At 40.3% G+C, this 25,598-nt stretch overlaps 1 protein-coding gene across 11 annotated transcripts in view; it reads right to left on the bottom strand.

The window, feature by feature from the left end:
- DEPDC5 (DEP domain containing 5, GATOR1 subcomplex subunit) overlaps positions 1 to 22,238 on the bottom strand; it is a 50,256-nt gene extending 28,018 nt beyond the window's left edge. For 9 of the 11 annotated variants that reach the window (XM_061561290.1, XM_061561289.1, XM_061561291.1 and 6 more), the window contains exons 1-21: positions 22,071 to 22,228; positions 21,072 to 21,142; positions 20,838 to 20,925; positions 19,931 to 19,977; positions 19,681 to 19,766; positions 18,718 to 18,801; positions 18,534 to 18,583; positions 18,124 to 18,193; positions 17,012 to 17,090; positions 16,653 to 16,714; positions 16,440 to 16,509; positions 16,257 to 16,329; positions 8,421 to 8,524; positions 7,479 to 7,553; positions 6,977 to 7,111; positions 4,288 to 4,349; positions 3,506 to 3,576; positions 2,951 to 3,020; positions 2,544 to 2,577; positions 1,042 to 1,162; positions 467 to 681 (exon numbers count right to left, since the gene is read on the bottom strand). In XM_061561290.1, the coding sequence (XP_061417274.1) occupies positions 467 to 681; positions 1,042 to 1,162; positions 2,544 to 2,577; positions 2,951 to 3,020; positions 3,506 to 3,576; positions 4,288 to 4,349; positions 6,977 to 7,111; positions 7,479 to 7,553; positions 8,421 to 8,524; positions 16,257 to 16,329; positions 16,440 to 16,509; positions 16,653 to 16,714; positions 17,012 to 17,090; positions 18,124 to 18,193; positions 18,534 to 18,583; positions 18,718 to 18,801; positions 19,681 to 19,766; positions 19,931 to 19,977; positions 20,838 to 20,925; positions 21,072 to 21,129 (1,654 nt within the window). In that variant the 5' untranslated portion in view covers positions 21,130 to 21,142; positions 22,071 to 22,228. Of the gene's footprint in view, positions 1 to 466; positions 682 to 1,041; positions 1,163 to 2,543; positions 2,578 to 2,950; positions 3,021 to 3,505; positions 3,577 to 4,287; positions 4,350 to 6,976; positions 7,112 to 7,478; positions 7,554 to 8,420; positions 8,525 to 16,256; positions 16,330 to 16,439; positions 16,510 to 16,652; positions 16,715 to 17,011; positions 17,091 to 18,123; positions 18,194 to 18,533; positions 18,584 to 18,717; positions 18,802 to 19,680; positions 19,767 to 19,930; positions 19,978 to 20,837; positions 20,926 to 21,071; positions 21,143 to 22,070 lie in introns of all 11 variants that reach the window. The other 2 variants (XM_061561287.1, XM_061561288.1) reach the window with 2 other exon arrangements.
- Positions 22,239 to 25,598: the final 3,360 nt, after the last annotated feature.

The following is a 25,598-nucleotide window of genomic DNA, read 5'->3' as shown; positions in this document are numbered from 1 at the left end:
ATAAGTATGAACATGCAAATTACATAATAGAATAAGAGTCCATTAAAATGTGTTCTTTTTACCCGAGGATAATTTAACAATTAATACCAAAGAATAAAAAAATATAATGCTGAAAATGTCTGTCTTAAAGTTTTATATGAGCAAAATAAAATTCGAACAACTTTGCCTATTAAATCAATGCCTGCACATTGTCACAAAAGTAACGAATGTGCATACAAAATACACCAATACCAATTGGTGCATCTTGTATGTGTATAAAATAATTATTTTAAAATGTATTTTTATGCTTGGTTCGTTCTGCTTCTCCCGCAACCTCCAATTAGCACAGTTGGCTACGTATGGTGGGAAAGAAGTTCAACATACGTACAATTGTAAAACACGACAATTCGTAGTGCCAGACGAGACTAGGATCTCCAATTCATGGAATAGTATGAATATCCTGTCACGTGTTGGCATGTAGGTGAACCTCGTGTGGTGGTGTAGCCGAGGGAGCTGCTGATTTCACACTGGCGTTGACAAGCACGCGGTATGAGGCATGCGCCCGTAGTTCTGCCTAACATGCTGTCGTCCGAAGCCTGGCTGTTGGCCTCCTCCGAGCACTGACTTCTCCCCGAAAGGACAGGGCTTGGCGGCACCTCGCTGAAGCTCGTGGTGACTCGAGCACGCACCTCGTGCGACGGTCTGTAAATGGAAAGCAACACATGAAGCTTCGCACAATCAATCATGATCAGCCAAATGACCAGACGACAATTTCTTAAAGTGTAGCTAATTTTTTCACATCTATTTCGTGGAATGTGCGGATTAAGAGTTTTTTTTTATTTTAGTGAATAGCATTACATTTATAATAGGTGTTTTTAATTTTACTTTGTTAAACCCTACGCGTGACCACTTTCATGCTCATAGTTTCTCTTCATTAGCCAAACGCAAGCATCATCATCAGTATTATCATGCGTATTTATGCTGAGTACACTTTACGATTATCATTATCATCATCATCATCATCCAAAACTGGCTTTTTGTTCCAAAGATGATTTTGCACACCGGCTGTGAAGACTCCGGTTGCAACGAGTGCTGCCTGGTATCTTGAACACCTGGGCATCATAAGCTTCATAGTCCACCTGTATTGGTAGGCTAGTCTCAGACTCCTTTGCAGCAGACATCCCTGTTTAGCAAGAGAGGGGATAAGTATGTATTAGCAACTGCAGTCGAAGCTAGACATTAAAAGGTGAACAATGTTGCAGTGAAATTGTGTAGAACTGTCTCTAAATTACAACTTGATAAATACTCAATACCAGAGCAATGCAACCATTACTTGTCATCTAAATAATACTATTTAATACATGTTATATTATACTGTTTTTTGACAGAATTTGAAGAAAGGTATTTTCCCTTTATTCGTGTAGAATGTTGGTACCAATCCACTGGGAGGAATGGGGGTGGTTCCATTCCCAACTGACCCTGGTAACGCAATCATTGGCTCGGGGAGGGGCAAAGGCATTTTGCCAATGGCATCAAGCCTTGCCCAAATACCAAATTGACCAATCAGGCCTCGGTCCATCTCCAACACACGCAGATACACATGTGCAAATGCGTACACCCATGCGTGCCAATTGCTATACACTCAGCAGAACTGCTGTCAACAGCGGATTAGTCCCTTGAAGGCTGAGACAGCCTTGAGAAGTGTGGGGATGCCTGGCAGGAGTGCAAAGACAAGCGTCTGTATATAATGTGCGTGTCAAAGTCAAGAGCCCAACACAGTTAGTGTCACCACATCTTGCCACCACTTCCGTTCTTTTACAAATCAAGGAACTACTGCAGTCACCATGTGTCCTTCAAAGAATATCAAGGTTGCAAAGTGGCAACTTTGGTCGCTGGTCTTTGGGAATCATTCCATTTAACTATCTCAGCAACATGCCTTTCTTCATCCTGTTCAAGTTTTACACCAATTACAACCCCCTATCTCAAAGGGAAATCACTGTTAGCCTCCAGCAGTATTTATATTTTCGATTCTGGATAATGAAAACAATGCCAATAATAATGGCAAGACACATGTATATGCACACTCTCTCTTACACGAAAATTCCCTGTTTGATATTTGTATATAGCATATGAACTTTTATTATAAATGGCATAGGTTAACATGGTCTTAATGAGTAACTGATGTGGTTGTGGTCATCAGCACTGGGTAGATAAAGACAGCTGGGCATGTTTCTAAACAGACCACTCCCAAACCATAACCCTTCAACGTCAATGCAATAGGTACTGCTTTGTGGGAAGCCAACACTGACCATATGGGGTAAAAGGTATGAATGAGACAATGGAATTGGGCCACTAACAGAAATATGCATTCTAATTGCTCTTTTAAGCAACAATATAAAGTTATATGAACATCTGTACAAGTAGCAGTAGCTTCAAAAATATAATTAGCATTTGCTGGGAATTGCTGGCCTCCACTACATTCGAGTGGAACCTCAGCTATATGCCCAGATGACAAAATGAAGATTATACATTTGCTGTAAACATCTGTAGTGTGCTTTACGTACCATTGTCGCGGACATGCTTACTGTTTATTGCTTCCTAAGACAAGAACAAAGCAAGATGAAAACATTATGCATGCGACGGTGTAATTTGTGCAAACGTTGCTGGCAAAAGTTACTTGGTGTATATGCAGTAAACAATAACAAGTATCGAATTTCACTATGTATCACATTTAAATAGATTACACCGTCTGTATGCATAGTACAGTAACAAATGGCAGAACATGTCCCACAAATAAACTGGTATCTGTAAGTTGTCATTAGCACAGGTGAACTGGAAACATTTGCAGGTTCAGCGCTTCAAAATTATCATGCGGCTAAATCTTCAAATTTACATCGTCACATTTTCATATCATTCTAAAAGCCTCAGGAATGAAGTGGATATATTAAAGATCAAATATGGGGCTCATAACCTTCTTGGGAGCCAGTTTGATGCGGGGAGTGAAGGAGGCGCAGTAGGAAAGGTTTTTCGAAGTGTAAAAACTGCAAGGGAAAAGCACATTATCAAACATACAATACTGTAGCTTTAGTGCTAAAACTACAGTATTGATTTAATATTGTAAAATTAACACAGTACAAAACAAACGGTGTCACGTTGGTATATTTTAATTCCGTTAAATGTCTGTCTGCGGGTTTTGCTGATCAGGTTTAATACAGACAAGGTCTCTGTGCAGCCAGAGGACAACCCACACTGCAGCTGTGGCACTGTAGAATGTCGTTTATTGTTGACGACTGCCCATTAAGCTGTGGGGCAGTTTACTAGAACTGCACATGGCCACAGAGAATGCCACCGCGTGGCACGTTGATTATGCACACGCTGAATGATTTGCGTTCATGGTATAGTATGTAAAAATAACCAAAACAATTATAATCACGACTTTGTTTTGGTATATTATAACTCAAAGGTGTACTAACATAGTATAGTGAACTAAGTATACTCTTTACGACATACACTATGTGTACCCAACCTGTGATTGATCCAGTGAGGAATGTTGTAGTCATCACCAACGCTGCCATCTTTGCTGCTTCTATTGTGCAGCTAAAACAAGCAAAATATAATGAGTATAACAAGCTTTATACAAAACACATTAGTCTAGAGTTCCAAATAATCCTTTAAGTATAATAGATAATGCTATTACAATACGTATAACGTTAAGCGCAAACACAAACCAAGTTCTAAAATGATCACCTTTCTCTCCGCCTGATGAAAACCGCTTGTGTTGCGATCGAAACGTCGTGGGTTTTTTGCTTTATTTTTTGTTTTCTACTTACGTGACTTTTCCGAAAGAACCAAGAATATGAATTCCTGCAGTCACGAAAGTTTTAAGTCTAAATTTACCTTGCAGCAAAAGGTTATGGTCGGAACACTTTAGCCAAAGTGAATACTCGGCTCATAAGAATAAAAATGTCACAGAAGAATATTTAAAGGTGTGATTGTGTTGATTGACCTGACAGGATTATTGCATAAAACAATAATGCTTTTGTTCCTATGTGTGAAAGTTTAGTGCTGCAATCAGTGATTTTTCAGCGGAGAATTTTTTTAATGGATACCACACCACCGATTTACTTTTGTATTTTGAGCTACGCTTTGTGTACACAAATCAGACCCATTGATTTAAATGATCTACATGCTGCTTTTACTGTGCAAACTAAAAAACAATGGAGACATCGTTTTATCCTTCACCAGAAATTTTTTGTAGTTTACAAAGTATTACGCTCCTTTTTAGTACACAAAATAAATGCTACATACCTTAAATAGAGGCACAGCATGGAGTGGCTGTTCTCCCATGCATACCAGATCCACTCCGATTCCTAAATCCACCAGAAAACTTTATGAGTTAAGTGCTTATTAGTATCACTGTTAAATGGTTCAAGAGGTGCAAAGGTGGCTCAGAGGTCACAGTGCTGATACCGCCATGAAGCTGGGTGATAATCCAGCCCATTCACCAATCAGAATTGTCCCAGCCCATCACCAATGAGCTGGGACAATTCTGATTCCGACATCACAAAAACTCAATAAATTTAAAAAATTCCAGATCTGATAATGAAATGATCAGTTTTGATGACATGCGAAGTGTATTACTCTCATATACAGAGCAGGTGGGAATGTGCTGTCCTCTACATTGTAGACCAGAGGTCACTTGAAGGGATCTCAAGCGGTAGCTCTGATATCCACTTCAGCAGGCCAATCTCAAACATGAAAGGTTGCGCTTGCGCTGCGAGATTCGGATGAAAACTTTGTCTCATGACATAGTTTGTGCAATCGCTATAAAATTGGGGGAAATTTTGTTGCAAAAACTATTTCCATGCAATTATGTACACGTTTATTCGTGTGGAATCACTATTACTTGCTGTGTAATGTAATCTCTTCTGGGTTGGCAGAGAATGCCGGCTTTTCACCGCACCTGTCTGCTACTTTCTATTTCTCGATTACTTTTCTGTTACTCACTTTTATTTAAACTTTATTTTTAGCTAAGTAATCGTACCCGTCTTTCCTTGTTTAATTATTGTAGCTACTCTCTTTTCTTACTGCTTTTTTATGCAAAACAGCTTTCTTCTTTTTAGCTTTGTTCATCCCTGACTCTTATTTTTCCAACAGGTTCTTTCTTCGTTATCTTTGTAATTTTCTTGCATGCCACCCTGATACATTGCAAAAGGTGCCAAGTAGGTACAAATAACAAAACAAATCTGAAAGTTTTATTACATAAAATAACCACATATTAACCTATTTAGTTTTCTTCAATACAGCATTGATTTGCAATAAGCAACATTAAACATTGATTAAAATTTTTGCTGAAGTGTTAAAATATGGTTGGCACGAAAAGCGTCTTGGAAAACTGTGGCCTGGTTCCATTGATTGGGCTGGATTTATTAACTTTATAAAATGTACTCGTACAGATTAACAAAACAATGTTTAATTGTTCAACCACTTACGTTGAATTAAATGTTCTATTAAATACGGTTTAACAGTTTTAGAGAATACATAAAACATGCATATGTTATGAAGGAAAACATTGTATTAATAACATTATTACATACAACGCAATGCTTTCATTGCAGAAAGCAAACTATAATTGATACTACAAATGCAGTGTGCAACCACTTAGGTGTAACATATATTTGACCAAATCAAATATTTCAGACGAAAAAGGATATTTTTTTTTCAGAAATGTTTGGTTTGGTAGAGCAGGTAGCCAAATATGGAATACTTGGGGGTAAACAGTGCACAGGGTATAATGGGCTAGGATATAGGTTCACAATGCTGGGTGTGCAGTGTCAGCGGAGAATAAGAGGCCTGAGTATAGGCAGCGGGTAGAGTATGGCTCACACAGGCAGTTAATAATAGGAGTGCAGAGGCAGACGGAAGGAGCAGCGACTGCATGGATTGTGCACATGTTTGTGTACACGTTTGCCCCAAGAGTCTAAAACGCTATAGAGGGGATCTTTGTTGATGTATACATGTTTTTTGCATGTCTAGAGGATAAGGTGTGTCTGTGTTGTGTGTGTATGTGTGAGCATGTTTATATAAGTACATGTTTGTGGGTGTGTATATATGTATGTGGAGCGGTTAGCGCGCTGAGCTACGAACGGGGTTTCCCGGGTTCGATTCTGGCTCATGGTCAACACCAGTGACGATTATCTGAACCGGTTCTGGGCCTCCTCCGCTAGGTCGACTTAGCCTTAAACGAGGAAATGGTGCGGTGTGTCAACATCGTCACTCAGGAGACAAAGGTGGTCGGGCGTGGTGCTGGCCACCCACCCATGCCTGTCAACCCCTCATCAGTGCCCACCTTATTACAGAACAATTCAGACCTTATTGGTCACCCTGTGCCCTTATAAATATTAACGTTCATCCTACAAAATCCCATCACAAGGGAGAAACACAAAAAGACACATTTTTTGCCCGTATTGCAAACGGCTGTACGCCATATGGACCTGAAAACTCAATTTCCCTGTACAAGAATACGGGTAAACTGTATGGGTTGACACGGTATGCCCACCTCATGTACCGTTCCAGCCTTCATAGGCGCTCGCTAACAGCTAAACGGGGGATCTTTGTCTTTGTATGATGTAAGTGTATTAATGTATGTGTTGTGTACAAATCCATGTTTGTGCTCTTATTTACATATATATGTGGCGGTGCTGTGGGTGTGTATTTATGTGGGTGTGTGTAAGTCTGTCTTATAGGCTGTGCGACTTTTGTCTGTGTGCTTTATGTGTGAATGCTTTGTGTGAGTTGTACTTACATTTTTGTGTTAACGTTTAGTCTTTACGCGTGATAATTTTGTGTCTGTGCATTTCTGTTCCAGTTGTTCAGTTTGGTTCACTACAGCTGAGGAAGCTGAATATTCGGTAGTAAATCCCAGCTCCAGTGCAGCATGAATAACAGCATGCTAACTTAGATTTGTGTTGTGCATTGAGGCGCTTGAGTTACTAACCATTGTCAATCATGCGCTGTTTTGTAAGAATCATCAGCTGTCGATCCACCTCAAATACACCCACGCCTGGTGTGATCACGACTGTCATCTGACCAGTACGGTCAAAATTACGATTTATGTAGTGCTTGTCAAACACTGTGAAAACAAGTGACACATGTAAAACAGTGTGCTCTTAGAAATCACCAGTAATATTTAAAAGGTTATTTTTAAAATGCATGCGGCGCACGTGAAACCAAGCATTTTTGTCAACACAATTAAAAAATGTCAACACTCAACATTCTGAGAGAAAACTTAAGCGTAAAATACACACTCTTTTTAGAGCATTAGAAACTATTTAAATGTCCAACAATGTAAACCTAGGCAAATTAAAATGCACAATTAAACCATACACGAGTGTGCAGAAAGTATTACGTAGAAAACGGAAATGACAGAAATACATGTAACATTTGATATCTTTACGAAATTCAGATGATGAAATGCATCTGCAGAAAAGAATAATTACCATTGAAAGAGAGGTTGATTGATTCCAAGTAGTTGCCTTGGGCTGCAGTGGAATTGTGGGCCTTTGGAAAACCCTCTAGGAGACAAAAAATACAATAAACTTATTTCAATTACACAAAAGGTTGCATTTTTTAATTGGTTATCATATACTCATATAAACAAGATGAAAACCAAGATATATTACTTTAAAAGAAAATGAAACTTTTAATATGACTGCAAAGTGTGCTGGTTTATAATTATGAACTCTGACAAGGCTTTGTTACTATCACGCCACTAAAATCTGTGCAAGGGAAAAAAGTGGTCCTTGCTGTATGTAATTGGCAAACATCCTCCCAAAATACATGCAAAAGCAATGGCTCCTTTAAACTTAATTCTTCCCAAATCACTCAAATATACAGCATACTGCTTACATTGTCTACATTTATACAAAATATGGTTTGTGTTGCACGACATTAAATATTAATCCTTTTGATCCATAAGCTAAAAAAGTACAAGTTAACTTTATAATAATGATAATCAAATACTATAATCATATAATAATTAAATAGTATATACATATACCGTATGACTGGTGTTGAACTAGGACAAAAAGTCACACATTTTCATATTTTTTGTTGCAAACATACATTTGTTCATGCTCTGTGTAGCAAATTGTTTAAAAAAAGACATTTTCCAGCAAACAGAATGCATTGTGTGCTACATTTAATTCTGTGCTCCAATGAATTAGAATTTCCCCCAATCTACATACAAGCAAATTGCAAAGAAATGGTAAGCAATTTTAAACGATTCTGGCAAAAACTTTAATATAATTTTTATTTTACTACTTAACAATTTTTTTTATCGAATTGCCATCTGCTGTCAACTGTGGGTGCCAGCAGGTATGAGGCAAATGCTGGCCAGTGACACAATAATCCAACCACAATGCTTAGCCTCACCACCTTACCAACAGTCTTCAGTCGTACAAGCCTGGGGTATTGAATGAAGATCTTCTTTATGGTGACCAGCAGAGACATCCAATCGTCTCGCCTCTCATTTTGCGCCACCACTCTTAAAATAACCATACATTATCATTGCAATCGTTAACCAGGCCTTCTTAAAGTAATTCATCTTCAACATTATTCCGCTAAATCTTGATTTGAAGCTTTCGTGACTGCAGGAATCCATACTCTTTGGTTCTTTCGGTAAAGTCACGTAGTTAGAAATAAAATAAAAAACAAATCACGACGTTTCGATTGCAACACAAGCAATCATCATCAGGTGGGAAAACCACAGCAATTTTTTTTTAGTATTAGAGTATTATTCCATTCGTTTTATTTCCATGAGTTAAATATGTATAAAGGACCTATGGATATGTAGTGACATAAGAAGGGAGGGGCTGCTGTAGGCTCTGGGTTCCCAGGTGGGTCCAGACGCGTAATCCCCTGGGCGCCAGGCGCTGGGTTCCCAGGGGGTCCAGACGCTTAAGCCTCTGGGCGCCGCCAACGGGGGGGGCTGTGTGTGCTCTGTGGGATGTCTGGTGGCGCACACGGCCCCACCCCTCGTTGGGGACTGGGCATATAACCGGAGCTCCCTGGACGATCGGGGCCCAGTTGTAACTCAAGACCCAAGACCCACGACCAGCCATCTGAAGACCCTGGGATGCTGTGAGAGCCAGCGCTGGGACTCTGGAACTCCCGACTCTACGACCTTGTGAGGGCGAGCGTAGCCAGAGTAGAGTATCTAGAGTATCTAGGCTGTGTAGCTAGGCTGTGTACCTAGGCTGTAACAGAGTATCAGGACTGTTGGAGTGTTGTATTGTAATAAAGAAGTTACATCTACAAGTGTCTCCGGAACCCGTTACATTTGGTGTTAGAAGTGGCTATGGAGACAAGAAGTAAGCCACGTACCTTCAGTCCTGACGGCAATGAAGAGGAGCAGGCAGCGATGGGGCGGCCAACGCCGGCCGACAGCGACGCTGCACCGCCGGCCGACAACAACGCCGCACCGCCGGCTGAGCAGCTGTCTGCTCCGCCGACCGTCCCCTCTCCAGCGTCGGGAGCAGAGATGGAGGAGGCGCTGCTTCGCCTCGCAGAGCTGCTCTGCGCCACCGCCTCCCTCCTGGGCGAGCTGCGGTGCTCGCGGCCGATGGCGGGAGGGAGAGAGGCGGCGCGGCGCTCGCCCGAGCCCAACGCCGCCGCCATTCCCCCCACGGATGTGAGGGATACTTCCGGGAATGACATCACTTCCACCAGAGGAGCAGTGACCGCTGGGAGCGACGTCACTTCCGGACCCAGCGTGTGCTAACCCGACGACGCCGCGTCATCAGCGCTGCGTCCCTCACCGCCGGGTGACAGCTGTTGGCAACCTAGCACACCGCGTCATCAGCGCTGCGACCGGACAGTGAGGGCGCCATTCTTACTGTAACCAGCGCCGGGGCCGGCACATGGACTGACACGCTGCTCGCCGCCTTTGCTGCTCTGGCCAAAGGTTGGAGGTCGGGAGACCAGGCCCCTGACACTTCGTACATTTTACGCGCTCCGGATTAATGATTTTTTGTTTACATTTTCTTCGTTGTCGTCGGGGAGTCGTGACTGTTGTTAGGTAAACTGTGTGGAGCTTCGCTGGTGAGTGTTGTCAATGTGTGTGCAAAACTTTGCTTGTGATTGTTAACAATGTATGGTTTGTATTGAGCTTTGTTCGTGATTGTTAATGTATAGCTTGTGCTGTCATTGTTAACGATGTATAGACTGTATGGGGCATTTATCTTGAGATGATGACATGCTGCCAAGGATTTGGAATTGTGATGCTGGCTCTCAAATATCTTGGGATGCAGATCCTGACCAGGATGGGCCAGCGGGTGTTGCGTGTCTAACACGAGAGTTGTGGTCCCGTCATGCTATGGCTGACGGCTTGACCTGACAGCCCGGAGATAGAGACACTCCGTGGCATGTCTAGCCTAGTGGGCTGTGTGCTCACATGGCTCGGAGAGTGTGGTCCCGTCATGCTATGGCAGACGGCTTGACCTGACAGCCCGGAGATAGAGACACTCCGTGGCATGTCTAGCCTAGTGGGCTGTGTGCTCACATGGCTCGGAGAGTGTGGTCCCGTCATGCTATGGCTGACGGCTTGACCTGACAGCCCGGAGATTGAAACACTCCGTGGCATGTCTAGCCTAGTGGGCTGCACGCTCACAGGGCTCGGAGAGTGTGGTCCCGTCATAGAATAGCTGACGGCTTGACCTGACAGCCCGGAGGTTGAGACCCTCCGTGGTACGTCTGGAGCTGTAGGCTCGCCCTGACGGCCCGGAGATTGAAACACTCCGAGGCGCGTTGAAACAGTGGGCTGGAGATTCGTGGTGTTCAGGTGTAGTTGTCCCGTTACGTTGGGACTGTATCCCTCAGTTGTTAGGGTGCATGTTGTGCAGGGAGTGAACAATGGGTCGTCTCAGATCGGTCGGTACAGCTATATGCTGCGATGCGAGTCTTGGAGAGAGGTTGGGTCTCAGATCGGTCGGTACAGCTATATGCTGCGATGCGAGTCTTGGAGAGAGATTGGGTCTCAGATCGGTCGGTACAGCTATATGCTGCGATGCGAGTCTTGGAGAGAGATTGGGTCTCAGATCGGTCGGTACAGCTATATGCTGCGATGCGAGTCTTGGAGAGAGATTGGGTCTCAGATCGGTCGGTACAGCTATATGCTGCGATGCGAGTCTTGGAGAGAGACTGGGTTGAAGTCCCCCCCGATATGGCCGACGTGCGCGGTTTTAGGATGGAGATGCCACGTTGGAAAGGCGGGGTGTGCAAACGGTTGACATGTAATGTCGGTGGTGGTCCTCATTGAGGGCTGCTGGGACGCAAGCACAGGATGCCTTGGAGATGCGGTTCGCGCGTGCGGCCACCATTTATGGACAGGAGCAGGCAGATTTATTTTGGTTGTGTCACGTAAATTTTATATATATATTTTTAAAATGTAGATACTGGAGCAGCCCTGAAGTGCGACTTCTTTGCCCAGTACATGGGTCGGCCCTGAAGTACGACTTCTCGACCCGGGACGTAGACAGACGTCCGGATAAGTGCGTGTAGAGGGATGCTCGACATGTTGGTCTTCGCCTTCTCTCCACCTGACGGATGGGAGGCTGGCAGGGTGGTGTGGATCCCTGCCATCCATGCGGTGATTGTGTGATTTCGGTTCGATTACCGGTGTTGGTTGGGCATCCAACGCGTCGGAATCTGTATATTTGTTGTTGTTAATTCCCCGTTTTCTATGCGGATCCCGAGGAGGGCTAGGTGGGCCGCGGGTCGTTTGTTCACGTGTCATTGCTTCACCTTTTTGTTGATTGATGCTTGTATATAGTGTAGAGTTGTACAGGTTGGTTATGGTATTTATGGTTGCTTTCTTGTTCTCTTTTCTTTTCCTGTTGAAGCTCGCGTATTTTTTTTTTCTTCTCTCTCTCCCTTTCGTTAATTTAAACTTTCTAATTATTGACAGCCGGGACGGCTGGAGGCTACATAGAGGGGGGTAATGTAGTGACATAAGAAGGGAGGGGCTGCTGTAGGCTCTGGGTTCCCAGGTGGGTCCAGACGCGTAATCCCCTGGGCGCCAGGCGCTGGGTTCCCAGGGGGTCCAGACGCTTAAGCCTCTGGGCGCCGCCAACGGGGGGGGCTGTGTGTGCTCTGTGGGATGTCTGGTGGCGCACACGGCCCCACCCCTCGTTGGGGACTGGGCATATAACCGGAGCTCCCTGGACGATCGGGGCCCAGTTGTAACTCAAGACCCAAGACCCACGACCAGCCATCTGAAGACCCTGGGATGCTGTGAGAGCCAGCGCTGGGACTCTGGAACTCCCGACTCTACGACCTTGTGAGGGCGAGCGTAGCCAGAGTAGAGTATCTAGAGTATCTAGGCTGTGTAGCTAGGCTGTGTACCTAGGCTGTAACAGAGTATCAGGACTGTTGGAGTGTTGTATTGTAATAAAGAAGTTACATCTACAAGTGTCTCCGGAACCCGTTACAGATAAATAACAATGTAAAAATATTTGTAAAATTGCTTATTGAAATGGTGCAAAAAATTGTAAAGGTTTTCGCATTGGGTACAAAGCAGTATTTAAGATAATTGTTGGAAGGACACGTAATTATCCTGAGAGATAAGAAAAGATCACATGGATGAGGGAACAAACGTAAATCGAAGAAAGCATGTGGACTGTTAAGGAAAGTGGGCTGCAACATAACACAATGCAAAAGGATTGGATGATGGCTGAAGAACAACACTAAACCAAACTTTTTTTTATTTCACCACATAAGGCACACTGAGCTATGTAGCTCTTTTTCAAAAGTGACCTGGCCACAATTGATGGCTCAAAGAAGTGGCTTATTATGTGGAAATGTACACATATTTTTAAATGTGGAGGGAAAGACAAGAGGACCTGAAGAAAAATCCATGTGGCCACGGAAAGGACATACAAACTTCAAATATACAGGCGTCAGGGTCGGGATAAAACCAACAAACTCCTGTATACCAGGCGAGGTAGTTAACATCTTGCCACTGTAGCACACAAGACTGATAGTAGAAAGGCTGCCAAAGATGAAAAATAATATGAATACAAAGAGATGATACAATTCAATGGGGATATTGCCATTCATGACCCCGGGGGATGGTAAAACATGAGAAGGCCTTCATCTAGCAGTCGACACAACGGCTGATCATTATTTTTTGACATATACAAATTTCAGCTGTATGTGAGCACAGAATAAATATAAGCTGTTATTAAAATTGTATAGTAAATGCTTAAACAAGCAAAACAGTATTTAAATCTGCACATAACTGAGAAATGAATCTAGCTATTACCAATTCTTTGGGTCTTTCGGTAAAGCCACGTAGATGGAAAATTTATAATAAAAAATATACAAATATCACGACATTTCGATCGCAACACAAGCGATCGTCATCAGGTGAAAAATATATAGCGGGAGAGCTGTTTTACCGAAAGACCCAAAGAATATTAATTCCTGCAGTCACGAAAGCTTTAAGTAAAGATTTATTACCAATTGTTTTTTGTGAACCACAGTCCTGTGTTCATCACTTGTGAATGACCAATTATATAATCGAGTGGAAGCTTGTACAATGTAATTATCCATTCAGCACAATTTATATCTCTCATGCCAGCCTCTAAATCAATATAATTATTGCCACCAACAAAGACAACAAATAGTTGTTTCCCCCCAGCAATAGTAACAGTATAAATACAGGCCCTACCATTCCTTTTTTAATATATTTCATATTGACAGTAACTATTTCATGTTGACAGTAACAAATTTCATTTCTTGAAACAAAAGAGGGGTGGAAGACTACCACGCATGCCCACTATACTAGATACGTGAAATAGCAATTTGACTGGCAAACAATTAACAGTAATTGGTATTCTGGTAGTGTACAGGTATGAAAATAGGTTTTCCCCTTTTTCTGGAAACAAAACAGGTGTTAAGATGTTAAAACACCAAAGTGAATCATGTCTGCATTAACCACAATACTTGTGGTCAGAATGCAAAAAAAACCATACTCTAATATATGCAATGTCTTTGAAACTGATTGGTCCACACCAGAGACAGCTTTCTTTGGAGCCTAGTCTCAAAACGCCTTTTGGCGTCCTCTGGTCTAACACCGTTGTGAGACGAGGCTCAAAAGAAAGCTGTCTCTGGTGTGGACCAATCAGTTTCAAAGACAATGCATATATTAGAGTATGCTTTTTGTTTGCAGTATTGTGGTTAATGCAGACATGATTCCTTGTAAAAGGTTTCAGCTTGGTGTTTTAACATCTTAACACATAAAATTTCGATTTAAAGCTTTCGTGACTGCAGGGATTCATCTTCTTGGTTATTTCGGTAAAGTCACGTAGAATGGAAATAATAAAATAATAAAAATAAAACATAATAAAATTATTCTCACGACGTTTCGGCCACAACGCAAGCAGCCGTTCTCAGGTATAGAACAGGTCTGTCGAGAAGACAGACTCTTAACACATGTTTTGTTGCCAGAACAAAGGGGAAAACCTATTCTCATATTTTGGTACTTGCAAAGGAGGTCCCATGAGATAGTGTACAGGTACACTATGAGATCTCTTTTACCAGTGGCAAATTATAATAGTAGGTTTTTACCCTTTTAACTGGTACAAAACTGACACCTTTATTCAAGGCATCATGTTTGCAATGACCACAACACAAGTAGTCAAAAAAGCAAACAAAAGAGTTGCTTCTTTTTGTTTGCTTTTTTGACTACTTGTGTTGTGGTCATTGCAAACATGATGCCTTGAATAAAGGTGTCAGTTTTGTACCAGTTAAAAGGGTAAAAACCTACTATTATATTAGTGTACAGGTAGTCTGTGAAAACATTTCAACTCGTTGATAGCTTCACCTGTAGTGAGTATGCCACTAAGCTGCACAACTTTTGTTTTTAAGTACATGCTTTTTAATTACCATATTTTGTACATGATATTGCATATACTTTTCTCTCTTCCAAAAACACGGCAGAAAAATATCGCATGTATACTTTACACAATTTATAACATTTCAAAGAAGACTTGTAGGTCATAGATAAGTGTATTCCATATATCTTTTTTAAATATATCTTTTTAACTGTTGTAAATTTCCACTGCAGTTTTCCATGCCATGATGAATAGTTTGTCACTTTCTCAATATTGTTTAGGCTGACAACACTCTTTACACGAAGTAAAAAACGTGCATCCGCAAAATATGCATGCAAGCACACGCAGCCATACACACTGGCACAAACACACACATATATATGCACATAGACATGCAGGCATATGAACATGTGGAGTAGCACTTACACAAAATGCACATGTGCACATATGTACAAAGTTCCCCCGTATAGCCGTTAACAGACTGTTGGAGCAAATGCTGGCTAGGTTGCACCTATGAAGGCCAGCATGGTGCAGGAGGGGGTCGCTCACCAGCACTATGCCTGCCCACCTTTGTCTCCCCAGTGGTGATATCTATATATAGATAAATCTTTAAAATAAAAATATAATTCAAGCAAATAAGAATGTTGCCGTAATATAGGACGCAACATCTCTGAAAAATAAATGTCCTTCTTATCTTAGGTTTTTGGTTTATAATCTATCTTGTTAGTTTTGTGTGTATGTTGAACGTCTTTCACGCTGTATGTAGCCAACTGTGCTAATCAGAGGTGCGGGGGAGGGACAACAAACTAAACATAAAAATAAATGTAGCAAATGACCTTCATCACAAACACACCGTGGCATGAAATATATTTGTGAAACTTTCTTCATTCTCTAAATCATGAAAAGGAATACATTTTACAGTTAACATTTGTTACACTGAATTACATAACAATAAATAAAAAACATTGAACCCCAAACAAATTGAAATATATTCCCTGTTCTTGGATACTGTGATATATTAGGATATATTTAATGAGCCTAGCATATACGAGTACCAATGAAATGAAAGACAGTAAACTGACATTTCTCTGCATTTATTTAACATTTTAGAACTTACTCCATCAAGTATGTTTCAATGACAAATACGTGATTTGAAAAAAAGTTTACCAAATATGGTTTGACAGGTTAAGAGCCATATTTGTATTATTTGATTGCATCTGCTACTCTTATGCTTGAAGGTTTCATTGCTAACAGCTTGGTGCACCATTACTTTAGACAAAAGGGCAGTGGTCACATAGCCATCTCATTATTAAACGAGACATGCAATATAGCCTCGGTCGAACAACTCTGGAAAAGCTGATGCAGACAAACATATAAACTTACCGATAAAAATCTTCATAGAAGCGGCCCCTGAAGTCCTGCTGTATGTGGCAATTGAGTGCCTCCGAAAAGTCATCTAGGTTAAGATGAAAACCCAAGTACCAATCAAGTTGTTAAGTAATGGAAAGTTATTCTAATGCAGTTTTTTTTTATAATTTAACACAAACAGTAGAAAATACTGTGTACCTTTGTTTTTAGCTTCATAGTATGTTCTTGAAAAAAGAACCACCGTTACTTCATGACTGCAGTTTTTGTCCTGAAAAATAAACAGCTTTCACCTTCACAATAAATTTGAAACTGCATGTAGCTCAGCTTAATTTAAAAACAAACTGCTTCTTCTGCAAATGTCTACAAACAGAGTAATGGAAAACTAAATTATGGGTGGTTGAGTTTAGTTACCTTCCATTTTGTAAACAAATCAGTTAAAAACCCATTCACAGCCTTTTCAAAGTACAGGTCACCTGAAACACAAATAACGATTAATGAAACAACAACAACCATTAAGGCATATGCCAATGTCTAGACATACTAAATTTGTGAGATGGTGATTTTAAAATCTGTTCTCCATTCCAGTAATATTTTTTTGTAAAAAAAAAATAGTGCATTGCAATTGTGTAACTGACCAGATCTTTTGAGTTGAAATCATTTGATAATTCTCCTGTATGTCTATTCATTATGAAGCAGGATATTAAAATGATGAAAGATAGCATGAGAACATGTTTATTACACACTGAAAAGGGTGAAACGTAATGTCTTACCAGAGATGTTGAAGTCCCACATTTCACAACACATCTGGATGAAAATGTAAACCATTGCCGATGTCGAACGAAAAACAACCTGCAAAAAATGTGAACAAAGTTTCAACTAATTCAGTCATTCAAATTAAACATGTATAATTAAAATACCAAGTTCAGATCTTCAAGTAAAATAAAGCAATGTAGACGTAAATATCTACGATATTATTTTAAGTACAAATTGTTTGGTGATGCTGGGTTGGCAGTGGTGCACAAGTACAATTAACAACAAAACTCACACTAATCAACAACACTGCCTTCAAAAGAAAAATACATAATCGGACATGTTTCAGGCAATGACCCTTTGTGGTTTATGTGCTATGAAGGGCCATTTACAGAAATGCCACTTATTACATCTTTTTTTCTCAAGGTGTGTTGCATTTTGCTGTGTTTAGAAGTGTCAAAAACCTTTTCAGTAATACAAATGTCAATGATTGACAGAAGAAAAGCTTCACTAAATATGAAAACTTTTTTTTTCAATAGGGTCCTTATTTGCATGTTTGGCCAATACCATTCATGAGTGTGTGGCATGTGGGGGGAAACCAGAGAAAACCCATGGGAATGATGGGGTCACACTCAGCACTGCCATTCCCTGGCCTTCTTGCAGCCTAATGCTTACAAAAACCTGGCAAGTCCTGGTGGTCACACATAAGTATTACTGGACTAAATCCTGCATGGCTTCCAAGATCTGATGAGATCGGCTGAATTAAGGGTAATTTGGTCATGAGCACAAATATTACAAAGAAACCATCATCTGGGTATGAACTGGTCACCTCTTTATAAGTAATCAAATGCTCTATTCCAAGTTATACTCCAAAATAAATAAAATCCACAAAAACAAACCTAATTCATGAAACATTTCCCTGTTCAGAAAAAGTCATTGATGAACACTGCTGCCTTAGAGCAACGTTTTTAAAACGTTGTGATTTGATGCTCTAGTACATTGCATCGAAGCCTCAGAATGGTTTTAAATGAGCCTTGGATTTGAATAAATAAACAACTAAAGATAGACCACAATAAAAATCTGCTTGAGAAATGGCAACAGAAGAAACTTGCAACCTGGATTAATTACTTACTCTGGTATCCTCAGAGATGAACCCACAGGTGACTTTCTCTCCCTTGACCCACAATTCACTGGCCTGGGCCCTGAAACATGACACACAATGAATATAAAGGCAATGTCTTCGTCAACCAGGCTGTGGCATTGAAATGCAACCCAACAATATCATATGAACTTTAAAAAGATCTGGACAAATTCAAACAATGTAATATTATACTATACTTAAAAACAAACAAACTTCCAGACTATGTCCTGAATAATTATAGTTTTAATTAAAATATCATTATCAGCAAATCCATACAACAGTATAATTTCATGCTAATAAACGAAATATATTATAAGCCACATGTAATTATCTATAAGACCTTACATACCATCTTAAGAATCAAGCCAAATCACACTTTCAACAGAAAATGTAACACTTACCTAATCCCTGCAAATTCCACCTTCTGGGTGATGTATGCACATGTGCTGACCTTTAAAAACAAAGGTATAATAATAGTTAAACCAATATGCACATCGAGGTAATATATGTTTCATAAACTGCATAATAACATAATTTATATCTTGACATAAAGCTTTCGTGAATGCAGTTTAGTTTATGTTTTACCAGACTTTTCTTGAGTCTCCACATATCACTGCGGCTGATGTATTGATCCTTAAAGGTAAGCTCCAACAGGTCAAGTGTAACATCCTAAAAACAAGCAAATTAACAAATAAAACTGTGTTGTAAAGGAGAGAAAATATCAATGCAGTTCCACTGAGCTGACTTAGTTTATGTCATACCTATGTTACAAAGAGGCTTAAAAGCTAAATTTTTAAATTACATTTTACATCTTGGAATTACTGGCGAAAAGTGTGTTTACTCTCCAACACACCAGTGTGCTGAACTAGTAATAATTGGAATGTTTTGTTAACGTGATAAACCTTACTAATTGGCTGTCAGGAGGTAGGCGGGTTTAACATTAATATTTACGCGATCTAACAAAAAAAACCCACTATTATGGATTTGACATCCTATTTAAAAGTTGGGTAAAAGTCCACCCCAAAAAGTCTTGGAATACTCTTGAAAAGTCAAATGTCCATGCCTAGGCAGTGAAACATTGCATACAAACTAAAATACTTATGACTTGATCATTTAACTTTCCTTGATAACTCTTTCGTGGGGAAAAACACACGGAGTAATGATTCATTTTTATTATTTTGGACAGGTCATGTTCCTTAGTTGCCCAATATGCTAATCCCTCCCCTCCAATTGATTATCCTATTATCTTCCTAGATGGAAATGTGTTATCGTCAGTTATATACACACATTCAATGCAGTCGTTTCTTTAAACACGTAGTGTTTTTTTTTGGCAATAATGCTTGATAAAAAACTAGGATTTTTTTGTAAAACACCATTCACAGCATTTCAATTTGTATAAGATGCGATTCAAGCTGCAATATTCAAATTATGCAGCTACCTTTTAACCACAAGCTGTCAAATGTGTCTTGAAAAACAACAGATATAAAGTAAAGCTGCAAATTTGCAACTGACAGAAAATGCGATTTTAAAAAAGATGACGGTACTTACACTGGGTTCAACAACATTGACAAAAACATCCTGGTAGGCACGGAGTTTAAATACACCTGCAACTGACTGGTCCACGCTGACAGTCTCTAAAAAGCACACGCATACCGTATGTTCATTAAAATAATTGTTATGACTCACAATACATATTATACATATGTACATTTAAAAGAATATCCATGCAATGTTAAAGTGTTCAGCATTGTAAACGCCAATGGAGTGCATGGTATGGGGTGTGTACTTCTGTACAAACCTTTTTGTAGGTCTTCCTTTAACGATTTTACTTGGAGTAATAATGGGCTTCAAAAAATATATATAAACAGAGAATTATTAGGAACGCACACAATTTAGAACATGAGTACAACAAAAACTGTTAACAAATCTGAGTACATATTGGCTTTACAGAAAGACCCAAAGAATATGAATTCCTGCAGTCACGAAAACTTTAAGTCAAGATTTAAATCTGAGTACATTTGGTGATTGAGGGGCTCAGGGATTAAAGGAGTGCAATAGTGTGAAGTTTTAGCTACCCGTGGTTAAACTGGCCACTCAAGCATAGAGAGTCAATAATCTCTGTCTGGTCGGCAATGACTGCACAAAAAAACTATCAAACAAAATTTGTGGTTCACTCATTTTGGTTAATTTCTGGTCAGAAACTTACAAAATTTGTTTGATCCCAAATGAATGTACTCGTTTCATGGCATTAACAGAGATCTGCCAATCGTGTTAAACGACGTCACAGAAGTAGTGATGTTATCTTTTGGCAAAGTGCAATTAACAAATAAGTTCGATTTATCACGGCCACAAAATTCGTACTGCAAGTTGCGAACAAAAGTCCCATGCACTACGAGCTGCAGTTCCGAATTTTAATGTTTTTATTTCATGGAAAAATGCCAACAGAATTAGAATTTAGATATACAAAAAAAGGTCATTAAATGTAACACAATGTACACGAAATTAATAGTCCCTGACAATGTCAGTGATTGTCACTGTGAACAATAATTTAAATATAATTGTTTTATATTTGTATTTTTATAATTTTATTATTTCCCTTCTACTGTACGTGACTTTACCGAAAGAAACAAGAATATGAATCCCTGCTGTGCACTTGACAATAACAAATGGGTTCAGAAAGGCTATTGTTTACGTTCCATTCTCACCTGTACTCATCGTCTGGGTGAGCAATTTCCAAAATATCGCCAATCTTAACATTTGGAAATACTTTTGGGTTCACTACCACCTCTTCGTCTAGTAAAAGAGAAATACAGGCGTTAATCAGAGAATAATCATCACATGTTTAATCCACTGCTCGTGTAAACGCTATATCTTTGACAAATAACATATATGTAGGGCATATGTTGAGATTAATTTTGTTAAAAAAAACACTGCCTTACCACTTTCGTGAAAACCCTTTTTATGAACCCAGAGCTTGTAGAGTTTTCCGGTTTTCATCTCGACAGCACGTCTAAAATGTCATGTTTAACAAGGGAGAGCCATAAGTTAGAGAGAATGTCATTATCACGTCTATTTTTACTGTTGGATGAAGGTGGACATGAACGAGGTAATGTAAAACCTCAACTTTGACCAGTGTGGTGATGCATGACTGGAGTTATATTAAGATGCAGGAGGAAAACGTGGATTGTATCACATAGTAGTAAACAAATGACATTCAAACCTACCCTAAACTCTCCAATTAGCAAGGTTGGTTACGTACGGTGCGAAAGTTCAACATAACTTGTAAAAAAGGTCAGTTTTGTTGCCAGATAAAAGGGTAAAAAAAACAATTCTCAGACTTGCACAAACCATGTGTACGATACACGTACCGAGTCGTGCATATGAATCAGTTCATATTCTGCATACGCACGATATGGCCATGATACAATGAGATTGTGCCACTGAAACAAAGGTGATCCTTGCATGAAATCGCGACTGGGAATCGTGATAACTGGCTGTGCTGATCTGGAAGGGGAGCACAATTATGCTATCTATGCCAATTGAAGGCCTCGTTAATCCTATACAGTATGTAATCATAGGCGTTTTGTTTTACTTTTACAGGTCAATTGTAGCAGCAGACTGCAACAGTCCACAACATACGCCAGCATTTAAACGCGTTTGTACCCCTACCCCCGCCGCTTTATACACGTTCATCACCATAATTATCACCACAACAAAACAGAGAGAGGCTTTGTTTCACTCCGTCATTCACTGTAAGATGCGCCCAACATGGGCAGACCCTGCGCAGGGGAAGCTGGGAGGATGGTACCGACGTGGTCGACCCAGTGCCCCGGACTGGAAGCCCGGTCTGGCGGGCAAGCTCGCTAGGCAAGGCCGAAGGATGCCCGAGGAGTCATAGGCCGCAAAAGTCCGCTCTCGCGAAAAAATAATATAAAAACCTTTTAGGAAATCTTCGTCGATGTGACAATATGTCGCGTTACGTGCGACGCAGCGCCGAGCAACTTTTATTTACCCCCTTCCCCTCCCCTCATATTGCACCACTCTGGAGAGACGCCGGCCGTGTACGGAGCGCCTACAAACACACAGACGTCCACATTTGATTGCGCAAGCAGCGCCGTGACGAGGGCCTCTACGTCACGCCCTGTGACGTACCCCACGACCTCGGCCAATAGGAATCGTCTGTAAAGCACGTGGCGGGAATTTCAAACGATCGTTTGCGTCAATTTCGCAGCTGGTAAATGGCCACGTGGGCCAATGTGATGCCCGCTGTATGCACTTGCCCGTTTGATTAACCGGTGTGCGGTTGGCAGAAAGAAAGCAATGCAGCAAAGTTAATTGTACGTACGGTACTTCTATTTACGTGACAACCCTTACTAATTGGCTGTGTCGAGTGGTGGCGGGTTTAACGACACATTTATATTTATGCGATGTAACCCAACAAAAAAAACCCTCTATTTTATACTTCTGTGCTGCTCGCCTTCACCAACCCGAATTGACCAGCGTGGCGAAGTTATGGTCAAGTAATCCCCACGAGGCTCTTATCCCGCAGTGGATTGACATGTTAGCATAGGCAGAGCCATAACGACCTTTCGCCTGAATCCCATGTAAGTGATCTGTGCTGGCAACTTGCTGCTAGTGACAATAACCTCGTGCGCCGCTGCCAATTTCAATTTACTGGCATAACTTTGGCTTACCGACGTCCTAGCACAGGGAGTGAAACGCTGGACATCATGCCGAACAATGCGTGATACAATATCGCAGTTAGCTACTTTGTTTATTTTTATTTCTGTAATAAAGTTTTGATGGTGTAACCAGGTCCACATCGGCAATGAGCATTTATTGCCAATGGTTTTTACCTGTGCCAAAATAAAACCTAAATAAACCAAACATTTTGGATGAGGGATGAAAGGATAACAAAATATATGGACTGAAGCACGGTATCAATATATGATGCAAAAATAATACGGAAAATGGTTGAGACGTGGCAAGCTAATAATGGTCTTACTGTTCACGCTAGTGACAAGCGTACAGGCTGTCCTGTTAAGACCTTGGCGTTGAAAAGGACAACTCAAGTCTTGCAGTGCGGGATCAAAATACCTTTTATTTTCGTTTCATAGCTCGCACACCCTGTCCCACCGAGCTATTTCGAGATGGTGTTCATGTTGCTCTATGTTAAGACCATGGTACTAATCGGAGTAGGGGAAATTGTGAATTCGTTGTACATAATAATTCTGGTTCCATAACTCTGGCTTCATCTCAACGAGTTATTACAGAAAGTAAACTTGTAGTTCTCTGATGAGTTTTCAGGTTGTACTGCGTGATGTTCGACAAAGTCCGATGTTTTTCTCCACGTGCTGGTAGTTTATACAGGAAGTGGCATATGGAGTCAAACGGCAGACATGCTGAATAATCTGTGGTACAACCTGAAAACATCGGAGAGCTTCACAGGATAACCGCAAAAACCTACACAACTATAATAGTCTTACTGAGTGACTCAACCCTGCCAAAATAATGTTTAATTTCAATCTCTTACTCAGGGCCGTGAACATATCAGCACAGCCACACACTCATTTGACTTGCTGATTATAGTTAATGAACATTCAGTTCTGTTTGCTGTGTTTATTTTCGAGCACACCATTTCCAGCCGTGTTACTTATATCACTATACTCACCCAAATTGGGAATGAAGAGGTTATGCGTGCGGTATTTTTATTCGTCTGTTTAGCTTACTAGAACTGTAGTTCACCACCTAGCCAGTGAACTGGAGGACGTACACCAAGCCCTCAAGATGAATGGATATTCAGACGACACAATCTGTAAAGCTATCACTCCAACCGTTGGGAAAGAACCATCTGAGGCTCAGCTCTCCAATCTTACACTTACATGCAAATTTAATCTCTAACCCCGCCCATTTAACCTTAGGCTACATCCATCTCAAACCTTTATAGCATCCTGCCTTAGCAGCTCTCCCGCCATATATTTTTCCTGCCTCAGCAGCTCTCCTGCTATATTTTTTGCACCTGATGACTATTGCTTGTGTTGCGATCGAAACGTCGTGATATTGTTATTTTTTTTATCTACGTGGCTTTACCGAAAGACCCAAAGAATATGAATTCCTGCAGTCACGAAAGCTTTAAGTCAAGATAAAATTGTAGTTATTTACAAGATATTTTTTTCATTACACTCTATTTGCAATTTTATAACTTTCATAACATCTAAACTGCATTCATGAAGAAAACTTTCCAGGTTCTCTGGAATTACAGAAATAACTTCCTTCCACCGGATGATGTAGATAAGGCAGGAAAATACATTTACATAATTGCTGTTCATGGAATATGTGCGATGCAGATTGTGAGAGTATATTGTATCTATAATCATGGCATCTTGTAAAAATCAAGTGGGGTTGGTTAGGACACGTAACGAGAAAGAACGATGCCATATTGACGAGAAAAATGAAGTTTAAGCCATAGAAAGGAACACGTCCAAGAATACGTCTACTGAGGTGATGGAGCTAGGTGGATTGTTGCATTACGGGATCATGATAAATAGTGGCAGTTTGGAGAAGCCTTCATCCAGCAGTGGATTGATTATTGTTGATTCTGATTGCAGGAAAAAAAGAGTTGTTTTGTTCGAAAGTAATTTCTACATGTATAATGTTAGAGTAGAATGAAACTATTATTTTGTTCACTCTGTACATGTAACCTGATATAATTGTATTATCTGCACAAATAGTCCTGCTTATCTATGAAAATAGGAGATCATTTCCAGGTGACATAAAGATAAACTTAGATAATATCGGATGAATTTACCATGAAACTCTTATTATCAATGAAATTTCTACCCCAATGCTGCCCTAATCCTACCCACTTTGAGCCATTCCATGCAGTTTGTGCGGCATGAGGTGCGGTGGAATGCTGGCCGCCAACCGTGGAATCAGCCCCTCGTAAATTGCAAATTGTGGAATGGGACTGAGTTTCAACAAAAACAGCTGTCATTCCATGAAAACAAAGTGGAATAACAACTCAAATTCTACATGGATTGGGCCATAAATACTGTTTCATATGTCTATGTTGTGAATTGTTATATGCATTTCTGTGATTGCTGTACTCCACTCTATCCATAACGTGACATATTCCATATATAGAAAAAATTGTTCACTTGTTTTGAGTTCCCTTTAATTACTTGTAACAATCATTAGTCTTCATATAAAACAAATTAACTGTACTCTTATAAGTGTACTAAAGTAATTGCATGATGAATGTAATCTAATTTAATTAATTCAAGTTTTACCTCGCTTACACATTTCAGCAAGTTTAATCAGTACTGAGTAATTAACTCAAGTATACTGTTCTGAATTTCGAAACGAGATGCATACTTTTTTTGTACATTTTCATCTATAACCAGGTAAAAGCCCAATGAGACCAAAAGTATATTTGTCCAAAGAGACGGTGGATTACAAATACCTGG

The sequence above is a fragment of the Lethenteron reissneri genome, chromosome 27 (assembly GCF_015708825.2).
Source record: "Lethenteron reissneri isolate LAM-NWPU_2019-01 chromosome 27, ASM1570882v1, whole genome shotgun sequence".
NCBI lineage: Eukaryota > Metazoa > Chordata > Hyperoartia > Petromyzontiformes > Petromyzontidae > Lethenteron > Lethenteron reissneri.
Note: the sequence above shows the minus strand (reverse complement) of the source record. Positions and strands in the feature narration are given on the sequence as shown.